This window comes from Cygnus olor, chromosome 5 (genome assembly GCF_009769625.2).
Source record: "Cygnus olor isolate bCygOlo1 chromosome 5, bCygOlo1.pri.v2, whole genome shotgun sequence".
Classification (NCBI taxonomy): Eukaryota; Metazoa; Chordata; class Aves; order Anseriformes; family Anatidae; genus Cygnus; species Cygnus olor.
The window spans coordinates 34994480-35015163 of NC_049173.1; the positions used below are offsets into that span (position 1 = coordinate 34994480).

General features: G+C 36.9%; 1 protein-coding gene across 1 annotated transcript in view; it reads right to left on the minus strand.

The window, feature by feature from the left end:
* Positions 1-2194: 2194 nt before the first annotated feature.
* TTBK2 (tau tubulin kinase 2) overlaps positions 2195-20684 on the minus strand; it is a 90492-nt gene continuing 72002 nt past the window's right edge. Inside the window, 2 exon segments of the mRNA XM_040557363.1 lie at positions 2195-10429; positions 11417-12684. Of these exon segments, the coding sequence (XP_040413297.1) occupies positions 9961-10429; positions 11417-12684 (1737 nt within the window). The 3' untranslated portion in view covers positions 2195-9960.

Sequence of the window (20684 nt, forward strand, 5' to 3'; positions counted from 1 at the left end):
CGAAGAATGGAAACAAAATTCTTAAGGTGGCTCAAAAGAACTATCTAAAAAAGAAATGAGGGAAGAGGATGTCAAATCCCAAAGCTCAGCCAGGTACTGTTTCAATTACAGCTATAAAATGACAAGAATACTTCGCTGATCGCTGATCAACGAAGTACTTGTGACTAATGCAGGGGCTATGCCTTGAAGAAGAGGAGGTTCTCATTTTCAGGTGTCCCTAACAAAAGGTGAGGGTGTAGGTGACAGGTATGACTTATTCATAAATTGCTGGCTCTGAAAACAGGAAAGAATGAATTCTTTCAAATGTGATTTTTGAGTCTGCATTGTTACAAGCTTTCCATGTTAACCTGTTGGAAACAGTTTTATTTCTCTTCCTTTAGTACAGATGGGTTCACTGGAGCAGTGTTTTCTGTAACTGAAACACGTACCCTTCATGTGTGTTTTGTTCTCATGAACAAAGCAGCCACTTAATAATGTGACATTCCAGGTTGGATTAGCAAGATGTGATCTGAAGCTTACCTGGTATTTCTGGGCAGTGGTTTGAGCTTGTCTGGGTTGCAATAGCCAGTTCTTTCCTGTCCAGCATTCTTTTGGTGTTTCAATTCTTTCTCAATTTGTTAATTCCTGCATTTCATTTACTACAGCCTTTCTAGGGACAGCTAGCCTGTGTGTACTACACAGCTTTCTCATGTTTAAGTCTAAATGAGAGGAAGCTACAGTCCAAGGGCAGAGAAGTGCAGTATGATCTCAAGATCAGAGATCTCAAGAGCAGAGTGAGTGGACTGGATCTCCTGTGTTAATGAAGATGGCAAGCCAGGTAATGCTGAAAGACACTTCAACAGTCAAACAACAACCAAACCTCAACACCGATCTCCTGCAGTGTTTTTGTTCCAGTCTTGGATCTTTCCCACAGTCTGTCAATTGTACTGCTAAGGTATACTGGAGCCAGGTCAAGACCAATCTTCCATTTCTGGTATGATCACCATTTACATAGTGTTCTTAATAATGAAAGATTATTTAGATTAAATAATGAAATATTAAATTATGAAAGCTCATTTTAAATAATGAAAGCTCAGTGAGCTTCCTGTCTCACCTGTCTCTAGCACAGAGCGTGTAAATTTGTTATTTTCACCTTCAAATTAATACATCCGGTTTTCTATTTCTTTATGTGCTTTTTTCTGTGATCAAATGATGGTTTTGCTGAGAGTGCCAAAAGCACACACCCTCCAGAAGCATGCCATTACATTTCTGGCTGCTCTTAACAGAACAAGGGCAGAGCTGGCCTTTAATTTGCTTCATATACATGGCGTAACAGTGATAATGCCAAGAAAGAGATCCAAGGAATTTCCTCCAGTTCTTCTGGACTTCACTAACAACCTCGTTCTGCTGTGCAGAGTAAGCAGTATTTTCCACAGCATACAAGGACTAAGACATGCATGCACATAAACCACATATAAATTATGATGACACTACTTTTATCTAGTATTACCAGAAAGAGAAATGAAAGGATCTTGGAGGGAATTAGAGCAACTGGTTAACACTGCATCTCCACATGGAATAAATGCTCAGATTCAGCAACAACTTTAGTTCATTAATTTCTCTGCTATCTGCAGCTAAAGTGTATTGCACTATTGCACAGAGGATGTAATTTTACAAGAGGCTGTAAAAGCTCAGAGTGACTATGTCCAGACACCAGTCACCTCCAAAGTAATTGATTAACATGGCCTCAGACTAAGTAAGAAATTGCAATTTTGTCTGTTAAAAAAATGTAGCTGGCCTTTCAGAATAACAAGGCTGAAATCCACCATATTGTTATTAAAATTGATCTGAGTTGACCATGGCAATCATTCAATACAGAGTATGGATAAGAACAAGAGCAAATAGAAAGGGAGGGTTTTGAAGAGGAAGGTTGAGTTTTTTCTAGTCTTACTGTTATACAGCACACCAGCCAGCCAAATCAGTAAAACTCCCATTGATCCAATCATTCTGATTTGCAATATGAGTGTCTGACTTTTGATGTGGTAGTACCAACAGACATTTGCTTTTTGCTTTCTTGTACCAGAAAAAAAAAATCAAAATCAAAGCTTTTTCTCTGTTTAAAGTACAGGGTTTACAGTGCAGCAGTAAAAAAATAAGTAAATTCAACTTTATAAGTAGTAAAATCACCATACAAACACACTCAAGGGTTGAAGTTTTGCATGCTGAATGAATATTTTATTTAGAACCAGTTTATAAAAATAAAATACAAAATAATTTGAAAACAAAACTTAAAACATTGTACAAAGCCTTGATATGGTACAAATGAGAAAATAAATAATTACACCTTTATGTACAAATGACCATTACAAGGGCATCAACTCTTTATGTTCTTGGGTGCCTGAGCAAACTTAAAAGAAAAAGAATGGCTTAGAAGATTCCCAAGAAGGGGAAAGGGAACTGCAATTATTGAGCAAGAGAATTTGAAGGACTCAACACTTGTCTTCCTCAATAGTAACAAAGAACCTCGGAACCACTTTCTACTTAATTTAATTGTGCTGCAGATTGTGTTATTGAGTGCGTAATTCATTATGGAGTGACAACATTGTATTTTTAGTTAACATACCAATTTCATTCTTTGGTATTGCCCAGAGATTTTAGATTAGTGGACACTGGCTCGCAGCTTCAAGAAGTCAGTACTTGTCTGAAGGCATCGTTGGTGATTTCCTTAATTTACTGGTTTGGATATTCATAGGAAAGCATTTGAAAATTAACATCGTTCACACACACACTGCAGCTTGTCTCTGGGTTGATTCTATAGAAAGACAGTTAGAAGTTCAGGAAGAATTTCAAATTCTGCTTTCTAGCCAAAGAAAGCAAAGAGGATGCAGAGAAGGCTGCTGGGCAATCAATCCAGATCTCCAGTCAGACAGAAGGAAAAGATGTGAAATACACCAAAAATAAAACCCACCGCACCTTGTGTTAAACATTTATGACCTTGCCTGCCACACAGCAGATGGGGGTATAAAAGAATCTGGAGCCAGGCAGACCAAGCTAATTATACCGTACCTTTTGGAGCAAGCTGGTCTGCTGCTATTACAGCTCCCTTACATAAGAGTTAGGTCAAAGATCAAGTCATCTAAAAAGGAAAAAAAACATCTGTAACAAATTAATTCCAGCTGAATTCTCACAGGCAGTTGGGGATGATCAAGACCTCTATTAGCAGCCCACCCGCGGTATTGTTTTTAGAAGAAACCACAGATTCTTGGCCAAAGCTGACTCTGAGCAGTAATTCTTACTGATAAGGGGTATCAAAAGGCATGTAATGCCATAGTGATAATTAAAAATACGCATTTTCCAATTTAAAATACAGTAACTGCAAATGTAATATTTATAGAGTGAATTTATTCACTAAGTCCCTATGCAGGGAAAAAGAAAAGCTAAAAAAATCACAAGACCTTATACTGACTTTACTGAAAGTTTCATGTGCACAAGAACAGCAAGAATTCCCAAGGATCCAAGCTATTCGTGTGGACAGAGGAGAAACAGAAGCAAAATACATAAATCACATATGCTAACATTTGAAGGCATTGCTCAAAGCCTAGAGCAGAAACTTCAAATCCACATTCATTATTGTTATGTAAAATTTTGTGCGTTTACTTTTGCACTACACTAATGGGAATCTTGACATGCCTGAAGCAAAACCAGAGAGACTCTCACCAAAACTTTTGGCATGCAGATTAAGCGGTCAGCTGGGCCTCTCCTGTGGTAAAGAAGGAACAACAGGATTCACAGGGCTTGTTTCAGAGCACTGTGATTACAATCCTGTTCTCCAAAAGACATTTTCTCTCTCTCAGCTATAAAAGGCTGGAGAAGACCGGTCAGTCCCCAGAAGCTCTGGGTACCCTGCAGACCAAGTTCTAGTTCCCTGCTGAGCTCTGCAGGTCATAATTTGCTCTGTGCTAAATTTGTTGCATCAGTCATATGGTTGCTTCTGAATATAATGCTGAAGAAGCCTTTCAAAAGGAAAATGTGTAACTCCTGTAGACAGCCTGCATAAATGCCAAACATTGCAGAAAGCTAGAAATTGGGAAAAAGCAGTATCTATTATCCCACAACAATGTAAAGTACTAGAGGGTTTGTCACTGCTACTGTTAAGAGAGGATGTGTTACCAACAACAGAGAGTAAAATCAGCCTACGTACTCAAACCTGAATGGCTAGAACAATTGCCAAGTTAATACATTAGACTTTAAAACAATACATTCCTATTCAATTCTTCCTTAAAAACAAAATAAAACAAAAAGCCTCAGAGGTTATTATTATTATTTAAACCAATTATTATTATATTAAACCAATTATTTAAGCCACAGGCAAATGAGGTTTGTTGTCACTGTGATTAAATAAACTTTTCTCCATTTTACAATATCTTAACATAATTCCAGGTAGTTATTACACAGTCTAGGCTGACTGTTATATAATTTCTCTTTTACAAATGTTATATGTAGGGGAAAGGAAGACCGGCTTCGAATGGACACCTGAGTTATTCTTGTGTTACGTGCATGTGTTTATGTGATTGCATGTGTTAGCTAAGAACAGTATGACTCACGCCTACATACCGCATGTAGCCGAAACAACAAGCCTTGCTTCCTTTTACCAAAGTTACTGCTTACTGCAAATTGTCGGCAAGACAGCTAAGCCAAAAGCAAAACAGCAAACAAAAACCTTCAGTTCACTGCCTACTTGGTTAGCTAAAAAAGTAGAATAAAAATACTCTTTGCTATTCCACCTTTCAGAAATAGGAATGAGCATCTAAAGGATAATTGTCAAGATTATTTTTTTCTATAGCTGACAGTTCTCTAACCACTCTCTATATTAGAAAAGCATATGGAGAACGTGCTGCATGGCATCATGGTGTTAACCTAGACACCTGAAAACCCCCTCCCTCACTGGAAGTGAACAGAGAGGCACGGCTCTGATCACCTCACGGGATCATCCCTGCATGAAAAACCCAAGACCAGTATATTATGAGTTAATTATTGAGCTAATTAATGAGTTTGAGCTCTCTTCTGTTTTGCTATTCCTTTCTAAAATATTCAAGTTCTCTCTGATTTAACATATATATAAAAATTGGAGGCAAGAATCCCTAATCTGCAATTAGAACTTTTTAAAACATTGAAAAAAACCACCTTCTTATCGGAACGTATACCTCTTAGTGTTCTACACAAATGTCTATTTCATTATGGAAAAATTCTGTGTACAGGAAAGTCTGTACTGTATGTCTGGCATTGTCTACATTCTCATCAAAGAGGAAAAACAATCTGTTTTTTAGGAGCACTGTAGTCAACCATTGCATAAATATTACTGTGATAAGAAAGACTTAAAGGAGTTTTGCCAAAGTAGGACTGTACAATCAGGCCTTGTAAAATAGAAGAGACACAGAATCAGAATTAGGGCATAGCAAAACTATGGTAAATAAAGAAGAGATCAGACGAATTCAAAGCACCACAGGCCTCAGCTCACTCTGGCAAATGAACTTCAGTAAACAGGATGCAATAGCTGAGACTGTTGCTACCTATATGTATATATACACACATAAGTATGTGTGTATATATATATACATATATGTCTGTTTCTATATAATATACAGTATCTATATAAGTGTGTATATACACACATGTACAAATGTATATTTATATATATATAAAATCAAAATTGTGTGTTTTGCCAGCTATGGTTAATGCCATAATAATCACAAATTGTAAGTGGTAGAGCTCTTACAAGGCTTTTCAGATGAAAAATCTCTCAAGCTACTTTAAATATATAGGACCAGATCCTCTCTTCCACATCCAGACTGTTTAGCGGGATATGATAGAAATCTTGATCTCAAACATGCAGACTTCAAAGCAAGGATATGTCCTGATTTCCCAAGATAGGATGTGGCTGGTGGCTGTAATGAATGCCCCATGTCACTCCCCAGGGGTCTGCACTTCCTGAATAATTGTGTATATTAGCAGTTAAAACCTCATATTGCTCCTGCCTTTGAGCACTGATGTTTTTTATGCTTACTGATCCTGCTTAAGTACTAGATAGGTGCCTACCATCATACAACTTGCCAGTGTTGTTCTACGGTATGACACCTATTACTTTTAACAGGGTTTTACTTAAATAGTAATTGGCATTTGCAATTAATAATGAGTTTTATTGATAGTAACATAGATTTTCGAGGTTGTCACTCAAATTCATTATATCATGCAAAATTGCAGCACAAAAGTCTGTGTGAAATCTTTCCAAGTTCTATTTCAGTTTAAAGGCCTCATGCCTCAATGTCTCTACAAATGCTTCAAAGTGCTGGAGGAAGCAGCACAGGAAACACCATAAAGAGGAAATACACATGCAGCATCTGCATCCACAACATGCCATGGCTCCATTGCACTGCACTCCAAAGAAATGGAGGCTTGAAGAGCACAAAGCAACAGCTCCTTGAATTACATTGCTTCCCAGCTAAAAGATCACAGTATAAGCTGCTGAATGCTATGCAGAACATCTACAGCTGTTCTAAATGATGAAGAAAAACCTTCCCGTCCCTGAAAATTTGGGGCAGATACCCTCCATAAACAATTCATTCCCCCTCTGCACAAGGACCACACACATATATGTTTGCCAGTTTTATGCAGTCAATTGCATATGCAAATATTGGAGCTTACAGAGCTCTCGATGATCATACAGGCCCTCTAGAAATATTAAGGTAAAATCTATATATTAGTTGATCAGCTGGCCATTATCTAACTACATAACTGATTGCTACATTAGTCTACAGTATGCAGTTCTGTAAGTTTTGGAGGGAAGGTATCAAGCAATAAAAAACTCTAGAAGAGTGAGTAGTTCAAGACATATTATTTACAACCACTCCCCCATTTGTATTTTCATGATTTTCTCACTAATTCCTGTTGAATACACAGGAAAATGCAATCAGTGATATACAGGCCTTTTACCTCTTATTGCACTGAAAAAAGCCTGGGTCATCAATCATGATTGACATCTCTTTCTCTATTTTGGCATAGCTTACTATTTTTAAATTGGCAAGTAGTTCAAGTACAGGTGATTTTCTACCACATTGATTTATTTTATACAGAATGTTTTGGGTTGGAAGGGACCTTTAAAGACTAACTCGTCCAACCCCCCTGCCATATATAGTAAAGTGCAACAATGGATAAGTCTGTATTTTTGGAGAGAGCACAAAAAACCTTAGGTGCTATATTCTTTCTCACCTGTAAAACAATTACCTGTTTCTGGATCCTGCTACACTGCAGAGAAAATACAAACACCTCAACTTCAGCATTTCAAGGGAGGGTGCATAAAGTAGGTATCTACTAAAACTGACCATATTAATGTAGGAATGAGCTCAAAAGACCCTAAAAAAATGGGAAAAAAAGGGAGAGAGGAGGAAAAATAATTATAAGGTGCCACACCACCTTAACAAATAATTCCAGCAGTGCCCAAGGCAGAAATAGTACAAATGGGACTATATGCTCTTATACTCTTTTTTTTTTTTGTTTTGGTATACCGTAATGAAACATACGAGGAAAACAGGAAGGAAAGATGGAATTTGTTACTGTCACATTCATCTACTAGGCATTCATTGACTGTTACTGCTCCTATATCATGAGCATTCATAACAATTAAGAACTCACATTATGAAATAAAACAAGTAATCAATAAGCCCTATTTGTAATAAAAAAAATACCTTTGAGTCTCTGTTCTTGTTCATATGCAAATGTACTCACAATTCTAAAGCAAGAAAGAAAGCTGCAAGACAAAATATTGGCTGGTTGAGAAATCAGCAGTCCTTCAATCTTGTACCAAGGTATAAAGGCTATTAGATTTTGTGCATTCCAGAATTTTTAGGGGGGATATAGGAGATGCAACGCCAGGAGTATTCAGGAACTAACAGAAAGGGAACTGTATTATTTGTGGTCCATAAATTACAAATGAAAAATGAGAGTGAGTTTATATAAGCATATACATATATGTATATATAAATATTTATATAATTTACCATGAGGACATGCAATTATTGTTATAATGCCTATTATACAATATAATACAAAGGAGTAAGACTTTCCAATGGTACAGTTTCTTCAGAAAAAGCAGGTATACCCTACCTATTGCATTCATCTGTAGTGCTTGAAACCTGAATGAAATTAAGGTTCCACACTGTGCTACATTACATATGATGAACAATACACATATTCATAGTAAGAAAAAAAAAACAACATAGACAGAGCAAGTAAAATTCAGTGCAGCTCCAGGGCAGCTTTAATGCAGCATTAGAATGTGTTAACTCAGAGACAAAATATTCCCTTTTAATCCAAAGGTATTACTTTGGCAGAGGTTAAATAAAAAAGCACAGATGCTGGCTGGAGAGGCATATGACTACAGCAAGCAGATCAGCAACTGATAAGTCTCCTGCACATCCAGCATCCCCACAACAGGTATAACCAGGGAGAGCTGGCTGCACCTTCTTTAAGCTTGCATTCTTGTGTGTTACTGTTCTAACCCACTATTCTCTTTTGAATATAGCAAAAGGTGCTGAACCGTTATGTTTTTTACAGAGATCCAGTAGACCACAAGAGATTATTAAGTAACTACTAAAAAAAAAGTAGGAGGAATTAGACACAATGGACTTCACTGGCAGACAGCAAAGCTTGGTTATCAAAGAACCATTTGTGCAAAAGAATGACAAGAACCCAACATCAAAAATATGATTGCTTTCTGTATATTTTGCTCTGCTGATTAATACTCTTACAAAGGCTTTGTTAGGGGTGTTAAGTGTATTTCTGTCAGCTAGAAGCTACCAAGGTGTTCACCTTCCATGTTTTTACAAAAAGAATGAGCACGAAAAAAAATCTTGGTTGGTAATTGTTTCCTCAATGTAAGATCAGTGATTTCAGTGATGGGAAATCACCAATGGGAAAAAAATAAATAAAAAAATAAAATAGAATAAATAAAAAGCCAATAGTAAAAAGGATTCTTTTTACAGTTCAGTTAGGGAAAAACAGGTACTCCTGTTTTCTAACTTTTCTATCATGCACTGCAATTTATTGTAAATCTGTGACATTCGGTGAACTGCAGACATCTCCTTTCTCTCATCTCCTAGACGAGAATGGTTTTCTATTCCACATAATGAGGTTTCAAGAACCCCCTATGTCTCCTGAAGAAGTATACAAAATGGAACCAAGAATTCTTCTTGGATCCTAATTAGTACTAAACAAATTTCTACAGAATACCACTACAAAAACATCTTGGCAACCGTTAATATTCATTTTTAAAATGTCATCAAAATCAAGAAGGGGCAAGTTACATGATACTTCTTTAGGTAAGCAAATCTGTGGTATGGTAGACAGGGAACAAAATGAGTACTGAGTGACTCAGGTGTGTGCAACTCAAAATTGAAGAGACTCATAAGGTAGAAATACCATTGTCCTCTGAACAGTGTGCTTTTTTAAATCGACAGAGGCATGCTTGAGCAGTACTTATCTCCCAAGTGGTGACATGATTTTGGGAATAATGGGTTTCACTTTTTCTTACATACTTCTTGAGACAGGCCCTAAATGATTAGGCCTAATCTTCTAAGCTAGGTAAACTGAAAACATAGAAATAAATACCCTTTTAAAAACACTCACCTTGGAGATATTTTTGACTTTAAATACATTGCACCTCTTTGACTACCGAGTCATTCTTTTTCTGGCATCTACCTCCCCTTTCCTAGACCTGCTTGCTGCCTGCTCCTAGGCAATGCCTGGCCACTCATTTACACAGTATGCTTTCTCATGAATAGTTTATGATGCTTACGTTCTTTAAAAAGCGCAGATTCAACACTGTTTTTTTATATATTTTTTTGATTATTTTTTTAAATACACAGTACACAGACATAACATGCATCAGACTTAGGAGGCGGCTTTATACCTGTCAAGGCCCAGTTCCTATCTGCTAAGCTTAGTGGCTGATTTGCTTTTTCCTGTGGGAGTCTTGGTGTTTGGAGAATGGTGGAAGGAACTACCAGATCCTTTCAGACCATTCTTGCTTGGTTTGCTGTAGCAGTGCTCTTGTTGGCAGGATCTCCTAGAAGATGAGGAGCCTGAATGGCTAGGAGGTGATTTACTCCTCCCAAGATGTGGGGAGGAACTCCTCTGATCATGATGGGTTCTCCCAGCCCGTGATGGAGAAGAACTGGCAGTACGGGGTAAGGAAGAGCTCCTTGGGGAGGCACTGGGACTGCGGCGGGGGATGACAGGGCTTTTGGGTGGTGTTTTTGGACTATGTGGAGATCCTGGACTCTTACACTGGGTAGAACTCCTTGGTCTTTGAGATCCATTCTGTAGGATTTGAGCCAGACGAGAGATAAGATCTGAGTCCGAGCTGCTACTCCCTAGGACTCTGTATCTGCGTAACCTTAAGAAGAAATGAAGAAAAATTATTTTTTTTCCAATCTATTCACCGAAATTCATATAGAAACACAGTATCACTGGAAACTAAGGATAAGCTTACACTTCAAAGCAGATATCTGGATCTGAACTTTCCTGTAAGATAGAGGTGTTTGGATCTAGGTTTTGGCCTTCGTGTTGTTCAAAACACAATAATTACATTCACATAAACTCACTCACATAAACAGTCTAAGCGTTTACAAGAAAACTGAAATTTCCTGGTGGTGCTGAAGTGCACTGAAGTGCAGTACTTACCACCTGTTTTGATGGGGTACATCCATTCCTGTACATCATCAGTACACTCCTATACACAAATAACGGATGACAAGGCACACTACAACTTTCCTCAGAGGATTTTGCACTACTGATTACATCATAACTTCCTTTATCTTGGTACTCTAGACACTGAAGAAACTAGATAATGGTTGTCTATACACAGAACTGGCAAAGGAAGGTTTCTAGAGCTCACTCTGCCCTCCATTAATTGACTGTTTTTTCTTAGCCATGACCAGAGCATAGCTAACTGACTGAATATTGATGACTGGAATCTGTAACCAGAATACTTAAAGCTTCTGCAATAAGAACAGTTAATTTTCAAAGGGACTGCATATGATAAATCCTACTGATTTCTACAGGTTTGTGAAGAATCAACAGTTCTGAAAAAGTGATCCCACTTGGAAAAAAAGATTTAGTTATGGATTGACAGGTTTCACAGTTTTGACTACACATCTTTTGATATATAAGAATTACAGGTGAAGCAGACTCATTCTTCTGTAGCAGCCTCTCCTCATTCATTTTCCAACAATGTAAGATTTCTCAGAAAATTCAAGACCAGCATTAAAAAAAAGAGTTAACAAAGGATGGAACATCTACACAATTACAGCTGTACAGTAACTGCAGTCTAGCTCAAATCCATTTTCAACCTGAAAACCAACTTCTATTTTCTCTGTATTACCTAGCTTCTACCCCAGGCCTAGTAGGCGGTTTTCCTGGTGGTGGCCGAGGAAAGAACTGAGCTGAACTTGAACTGGTGACTTGATCAGTGGTAGTCCAGGACACTGGTCTGGGTATCTTGCTTTTTCTGGACTGAGGGCTACTTGGAGATAAAGAACTATCTTCCGTCTGCTTGCTGAAATGAGAGTCCAGTGTCAATTTAGAAAATGAGGATAATACATCATCCTCAGAAAATGGTACTGGAGTAGCAACCATTTTTTCCTCCAGTGACTTATCAGAGGCACTTGAGAGGTCACCAAGGAAAGATTTGAGCTGTCTCTTTTCCACAAGTAGTCTGACCAAGTCTGTCTGATGGGCCTTTTTTAGCAGAAGTTTTTCCTTTGCTGAAACAGGAGAAGAGGAATCTGACGTTGAGTCTACCTCTTGTGCTAAAACTGGGATTCGGCTCTGCCTGAATACAAAAGGAGATTTAACCAAGTCCTTCTTAGATCGATGAGAATTCTCATTCGCTGAAATGCAGTGGAATAACTCTCCATTTCTGGGAGTATTTTTCTCCTTCTTGTCCTCCTGGTGCAAAAAAGTAGTAAGGGCCACTTGGTGGCATTGCAAGTGTTGGATATGGACTTCTTCCTTATTAGAATGAAAACCATTTTCCTGAACTGGTGCTATTTTGCTTGCCTGTCTATTACTGTGTGAGTTGATAAGTCTTGAGGGTGAAAAATCTGGTGTTTCAGGTGTTATTGACTTCAGAACTTCATCTTGATTTGGCACCAAGCAGACAGGCCTTGGCTTTGATTCTTCAGCAGCTTCAGTATTAGTAAGAAGTTCTTCCTCTGCAGATTTTGAATTTCCCGGCAAAGAATTCTGTTCTTTGCTTTGCATTTCAATGACATCCTCAGAAACTACTGGAAGCTGTTCTTCCTCAGTCTCTACAGGAAGATTTTCAAGTTCTTTCTCTTCCTGTCTCCTGCTATGTTGTTCAGGTAGGTCCTTTTGGCCACTGTCCGGGACACTGACATATTCTTTGACATGTCCTTCCCTTTCAAGCTCTTCTTGGCTGATATGAAGTACCAAATCTGGTGTGCTGGTACTACCTGGAAGTACATCATCTGTCACAACCAAACCTGGCAAGCCTTCGTTTGGCGACGGGAGTTCCACTGTGTGTTCCATAGATTGCACATCATGCTCTCTTTTCTCTAGCTGGTGGCCATACTGAAAACTCTCTGAAGCAGACTGTGTGGATGCCACCGAGGGCCTGGGTATTGTTACCTGCATTGGAAAATTAGAGAAGGAAAGGGTGAAAAGTTCAGGAATATTATAGATAACATTCTTTATATAGCATTTTTTATTCCATGTCTACAAGATACATTATATAATAATTCCTAGGAATCATGATGTTCAAATAGTAGCTAAACTTCATGAATTACATCTGACTAATTAGGAAAATAAAATATTCTATCATTCCAGGACAGAAATGTGTAACACAAACATAATCTCAGTGGATAATGTTGCAGTCAGCAAGGAAACTCCTGGAAAAGAGATAGAGCCTAAGAGGTAAGCTTTTTACCATTTTACATGAGTTTGAATACTTTTAGAATAAGTTGTATATAAATATAAAATCTTTAACAAGTACACAACAATATGTTTTAGACAAGTACAGAAGACAAAGAAAACAGTGAGGTCCATATTCAGAAACTGAGTTGAATTTCAATTTAGGCAGAATGTAGATACTTTGTTAACAAAACAACTAATAAAAAACCTTATCTGCCAAATTAAATATATCAGTACCCACAATACCTACTTTTCATTCAGAAAACACTTCTGAGTGCTCAAATTTTAGCACCTTCTTTCCGTATAGAAACTTTTGTCCTTTTTTATTATTTTTAATTAAGCAAGCAGGCCGGGACTTCTTACCTAAGGTCATTAGGAGATTCACAAACTAAATATTCACACACCTAAATCCCCTGATGGGTCTAATCCAGTAGATATGCTTAAGTCACCCCTAAATCCTATATATAGTATTGAGTCAGAGTCACTGTGAAAAAACAGTTGGTTACTGTGACTGCTGCCTTTAGTACGTAGCTTAATTGTCAGAGCACATCTAACCTAACATGAGAAACCTGTATTTGTGTCTCTCCCCTCTCTGAGTGACACCAGCCCTCTTCCCCCTCTTCCCATCAAGCATGGGCAGAACCGGAAGGAGACTGCTTCTTTACTTTCCCATGAAGTCAGGCCACTGCACAGTAAGAAATGCAAGTCATGAGGTCAGAGGGCAAGAACCCACACAAGTGGTAGGAGCTTTACCTCTATGGCCAAGGGAGGAATGCATGCTCAATGACAGGGTGAGCCCTACATTTTGGTTTATATATTTTGGATTGAGTCATTTGGTAAAATGTATAACCTGTAACAAAAGCAAGGGGCTACCCTTACATCTTCCTCCATACGAATATAGAGTTCAGCTCCTTTTTTTATTTTTAGCCCCATGAATCTGACACAGTTTGCATTTTTAGAATTCAGAAGGAAGCGGAAAAGACTGGAGACTGGGTTTGGACATAACTTTCTTGATTCAGTGATGGTAGAAGAGACAACTAGTGATAACCTATTTCCAATGTTGGCAGGATTCTGCTGTAGTACAGAAGACAGATTTCACTTGAACTTGTTGCAGAAATTATCTAGACAGGCTGCTGAGCTCAACAGGTTTTTGAAAGACTTAGTATATTGGTACTTCTGGATGGTAGAAGCTGAGCCCATCTGTCAGGACCTGTAACAATTTATAGCATGTACTCAAACTTCACAAACGCGGAATTCTCCAAAATAAGAAATGGCAAGTAACAATGAAGTAATATTATATACTTCTGAATATGAATATAATAGCTTCTTTGAAATTCTTGCTGATTTTTCTTTTCTTTTTTCCATTTTCTTCAAAGTCTTGTATAACAACATTTCCATCATTATGACTGTGCACATTTACCTCCATGAAACATAAATGTTCAACTGATTTGCAAACAGTTCACTAGAATAGAACATGAAACATACATCGCAGTTCAGCATAAAGCTGAATTAAAGAGAAGACAATTATTTTAGGTTGTAAATTATTTCTATGCTGTAAAATGTATTCTTAACCTACTTTAATTTAGCTAATGCAGTTTGTAGACCTTAACCTAAAAAACATGGTGCTTTGCTTTTTTTTTTTTTAAGTTGGAGAAAAAGGATTTTTGTATTTTTATAATTAGGATGAGTTGTTAAGCTACAGAAAGTGGAATATTCACAGCACAAAAAGAAAAAAAAAAAGGCAGGAATAAGATAACTGAACTCTTGTTTTCCAAAGTAGACCTAAGCTGTCTCTAGCATTTTCCCCAAATTTAAATTTATTGAAATAGGAAGAGAGAGAGAGAGAGAGAGAAACCTGCAGCAAGAGACTAATTTTTGTCTTCTCAATAGTTTATTTTTAAGTTTGAGCCAATACCCTTTATGCTTGCTGAATTAAAATACCTTGACAAACTGAAGTTACTTAGTTTCAGCAAAACAGTTACCCTCATCTAATCTTATTCCAAGTCCATCTCTTTCCTCTGAAAGAAACACTACTTCCCTTTTGAGTTAGTGAAGTCTTTCCTACTGCAGAAGCTTTCTTATGAGAGAGTCCATGCACACCAGGTTAGCCACAGAAAGAACAGAGGAACGAAACTTTTTACTTGATCAGCTACTCTGGTTGCCGATTCAAATCCCTTCGGAATGAAAAAAAAAAAAAACACCACACATCTCTAAAGAAGGATGGCTTTCCTTAGAATAGAATAGATTCTGGTGTCTTCTCTCAATTTTCAGAGGTAAAATATCCTTAGTTACTTCCTTTTCAGAAGATATTTCTTTTCTTGATACTTTTCCAGAAGGGCTGCAATTGCATTTAAACTATCTTTTGCATAAATATATTTACATGGAAACTCTTTTCCTAGTGACATGTCTCTTACATGTCAATTCCTTTTGAAGTGAAACCAGCTCTGATGTGAAATCTGTTTACAGTTTTCAACAGACTTCATTTCCTTTGCCATGAATGGAGAAAGAACTTCCTAGTCCTTCAGTCTCTCTTGACCAATCCAGATTTAACCCTCACACCCAAGAAATAAACAAGTAAACTTGTTGAAGAATCCACAATAGAGCAAGCAGGAGCTATTTGTGGAAGGAAGAAAAACATTGAACAAGAGAAGGAAAGTAAAGCGTATGGGGTGACTAAGTATCATCAAAGACTGTACTGCTGAGTAGCTCAGATTTTCAGAAATGGCTTATTGAATGCATATATCACTTTCTTGATTTGTGTTCACTAACAAACAGAAGTTTTCTCAAATGGTCAATATTCCTCTTATTATTATTCTCAAAGCACAAAGATTAAATTATATCTCTATTAGGCTTGACATTTCATCTATATGTGCAAGAAATTTAACTTGTGCAGAACTGCCTCTCATGCAAGTGTTGTTACAACTTCAGGTGCAGCTTCAAGAGAGAAATAAAAGAGCAAGACCAAAAAGAAACAAGCAGGATTTAAAAAGGCACTGCTTGTCAACAGTGTCTGATATCTTATTTGACATCTCACTGGCTGAAAGTATGAAGGGATACACATTGTTATGTATGTACCAAATGCTAGTGTTTTTATATTGTAGGCTCATAGGAATATCCCTGGAAGGGATGGAGATTCATTTCTGTGAGGGTGGATGCCTGTTCACTGAGATGGGGCCAGGAGGATGAGGTATACACCACAGCAGCAGTTCCTTTGTTTTTTGGCAGCTGTGGCAGGATAAGGAGATTCTATCCTAACTTTTAATTATGAAAGACTTGCTTCATGCCTCAACTATTCCTGACACTTTAAAGAATAGTAAATAAAATCCCTTAAAACAGCTTAAAAAAATCATACAGTTTTGTAACCCTAATTATCCCATAAATACTAATTTTCCTTGTGAAACCTTGCAAAACAGAAGGCATAATCAAGGAGTCTGAAGAGGACTGATCCTGACACTTGCTTTTGCAAGTTTAAATGGTTATTTTATACTAGTTTAAATGGTTATTATTTAGTCTAAATCAGGGAGACAGAAATCTCAAGATTGTCCAATACATATCTAGTTACAAAACAAATACTACATAACCTAATATGAAAAACTAAAACCCCAACATCATCATAAATAATCGTCACACTTTCCTTTCTTGTGCCATGAACTAAAATCTTACACTGTAAGATTTCTGTGGCTAACTACGTCAATGTTGTACAATACTGAAGCTGATGAACAAAGATTATAATGTGACATGGACACCTCATCTAAGAAGAAAATTGCAGAGAATAGATTTAAAATGCTGACCCACAGTGTACTCTGGTAATCAGTTTATAACATTATGTACCTGGTTATCACAACTCCAGCACTTCAAAAGAAGGTATGATACAGCAGATTACTGAAAAGGACTGAGACAATATATGGAACAATGACTTCAAAGTTCTCCTTTCACTCTGAAATATTTAAAAGAAATTACCACCACCACAGTCCTGAATCCTTTAGTCTTTCCTAAGTAATTTCTTAATTTTTTTCTGATTTCTGAGGCAATAAATGAGACTGCATTTTCTTCAAGTAGCTTTACAGTATGGTGAGTGGAATGTTAAGAAGAAAAAAGAACAAAACAACAATAACATAAATATCTCCTAGACATCTTTTATGACATCTGACAAACTTTCCTCTCCTTAAACCTCTGACAGGCTGCAATAGCACATGATATGCTTGGATGAAATTCTCTATGAATACATACAGCAAATTGCAGAGGAATGAAATATTGGTTTTGGTTGTCAAAGCTGTTAAGTCTGAAAGATCTAAAGGTGTGAATACAGATTACTGTAAAACACGAGCAGGTGAACATGTGACCTCACAGATATAGTTTCTTCCCTCTGCTCATGCTGCCTGATACTTCTACGAGCACGTCAAGTGCCATCAGGACTCCAGGCCTCTTAAAAACATGGTGTACATACCTGTTGATACGCTAATCCCACCATTGTTTGTAACTTCTCACATTAGTATGCCTTAATCATATTACTCACCATTCTGAAGACACTTAAGCCTAATCATTTTATTCTTTAGAACGTCTTTCCTACCTTAGAAAAGTTCATGTATCTGTGAGAACAAACCTCATGTATATTTTCTCTTCTCCTTTCTTCTCCTTTTCATCCACTGTTAGCTCTACAGCCTAGCAGCAATATGACAAATGTTAGTATGAGTCCACAGCTTCATCAATACCAACCAACCTCCCTTAGGCTTTCAAGTTCACCAGCTTCCTCTTCATGATTCTTTCTTTCCTTAAGTCACTTAATTTTCCTTGCACAACTATATACATCTGGAACAAAAGCTGAACTGCAATTTGTATCAAAGGGTAAAGGGAATGTTAGCACACTGTCCTGTAATTTACACCTACTGTTACTCTCACATGAACAAACCACTGCTACACTTCCAACTCTGTAGATATCTTACCCAGCTTACTGTTCTCAACAGCCCTCCTCTCAAAATCCTCCCTCCCTACTACTATCATTCCTTCTGACCTTTTACAGTCTAACCCTTTGTATCCCTTACACTTCCTTCCCAGATTAAAGTCAAGCAGAAAAGATAAACAAAATTAATTATAGATTTACTAAACTACATTGGCTGTTTCTACAAATAGGCTAATATGTGGATAAACAGGAGAAGTATATGTCTGTAATTCATGGAGTTATGGAGTATAAGACCAGAGATGACTGTAAGTCGTGATAATGAATCCCTTCTGACATACATACAGTACCACAAGCATTGCAGGCATTTGTAGAAACTGGCAGTCCCCAGGATACTATGCACTCTTATTAAAAAAAATCACACACAGCCCTAATCCTTAGCTGGAGAAAATAGCATATGAAGGCTTGGTTATATCCATCCGAAAGGAGGAGCATGCTGCTTTCCACAGCTCTTCACATATATTCTTTCTACTATTCTGTAACAATAATTTGTGCATCAATCTTACATTGATGCTGGGAGATGCAAGAAATAGGAAGAGGAGGAAACAAAGATGCAGAGTTAGGAAGGTACAAGACAGCTGTATTTTCATACCCTCTAAGCTGAAAGATATCTTTTGAGGATAAAGAACATGCATATTTGTGTGTACAGACTCTCGTTATTTAAGTGTATCTATTAATCATTGCTTAATTCCAGTATTTTTTAATTATCTTCCCTTTTTCAGTTATTCCTACACCACTTGCCAGGTGAAGGAAGATTTTATCTTATTCTAACATAAACCCATATCCAACATCCAATAGGGCAAAGATTAACTACTCTAAAAGCAGTAACTTTAATTGCTTTCAGAGAATGATTGTCATTGAAATAAGTTGCTAATTAGTTTATTAATAATTTGACCAAAACAAATACTCATTTAATTTGAAGCTTCTTCTATACAACATATAAAGCAATTGAACAACATTCCTGAAATTTACTTATGTTGTATAGAACTGGTGGAATTGTTGGAGAACTGGGAAGCAGCTGCAATTACAGATAATTACTTCCTAGCACCCATACAATACTCCTGACATACATTGCAATTAAAAATGAGCCAGTATCATAATACTTTTGAGTTCCACAGAGACAGTCTTCTCCTAACAAAGCATCAGTTTGCCTTAATGCAGAGTTCAGAGTAAAAACCAGGTAACTGAAGCCTATTTCACATTTCTATCTCATGCTTTTATTTCTGTCTTTACAGAAACCAAATTCCTACTTTATCATGGTTATTTTCTCATGGTTAAAAAACATAGATTAAAAACTGTTGCTAGAAGCAGTCAGAGCAGTTACAGCTTAGTAGCTAGCTAATAAGTAAACACATCTACCTGTGGTTTATGTAGAGCAATATTGTAGAATCACCAAAATCTAGAAATTGTAATAATAATTTGAAAATGAATCACTTTTCAAAAATTATATAATTGTAGCTTAGAAATATTAGAGACTTCTTCTTACCACCTGTTCTAGTTTTCGTGTTTGCATATTTTCCTTTTCTAAAAAGTTCTCTTTCTTTCTTCCCTATGAAAAATCTATCTAATCAGGAGAAAATGCTAGGATACTGGTAAATTCACAATCTTCAAGTAAAGATTGTTTTTTTCTCCTGTAATTCTATTTGGACCTCGTTTTAATGATAACAGCCAATTTTTGACATAAGAGTTGATCAGCTCACCCTGTGAAATCACAGATCATCTAGCTTTCCTGAAACTTCTTCACTTGTCCTATGCTAATGAAATTTTGATGTTCGAAAAAATTTACTAAACAACATATGTTTGGGATAAGATTGCAATTTTTAAAAATATAATAAAAATTGATCATGTCAAGGACAGAAAAGAATAGATGAACCATGTGGTTAAGAATTTTGAGAATCTTAAAAGTACTGCAGATTCCACAAAACACAAATCTTTAAAAAAGCAACTTTTATAGTGTTCTATTTTCTTTCTATTTTTTCCTTTCATTTTATTTTTGGCCCATCCTTCAATGCAGAATTCTAACAGTGCATGTGAATGCTTTTACTAATGCTAATTTATTGCCCTGACCTTCACTTTAACTTTGCTGTTGCTGCTGCTGATAGAGAAGCTTGCAGAAGGGAAATGACCAAGAGGATCTTGTCAATAAAAATTGATCTGTTCTCCACAGGCAACACACTATTTGAAAAAGTTTAACAGGTTCCTACTGACTGCTTGTTAAACTTCATGCCAACTCAATACAGCCAACTCAATGCCAACTTAAACTTCATGCCAACTCAATACAGTTTCCATCAGGATAGGGTAGGGCATGACATCTCTGTAGTTCCTGAAACCAAAACCCTCTTTGCCACACTCAACTTCCATGATGGCAGCATTAAAAATCACTCATTGAGCAGAGAAAAGCCTTTCCCCCTTTTCATTCTAGAACAAAACTATTTGATAATGTAATATATATACATTGGACAAATATATCCATTACTGACATTTCTAGACAGGTAGAATGCTAAACCAATGCTTTAGCTAGTTGAGTTCTAATTCAATCCTAATGCACATGACAGCTACAAATTAACACCACTGATAAACTAAAAATAATTTTAAAGAACAGGCTAACAACAAAGGAGCATTTTGCATTTTTTGTTTTTTTTGTGGGTAGCAAAGCAATTATTAAATGTGGAAATCAATGTAAACATTCATCTCTTGCTATTGCAGACTAGTGATACCTGCCAAAATTAGTTCATGAAAAACAGCAAAATTTTACATTTAT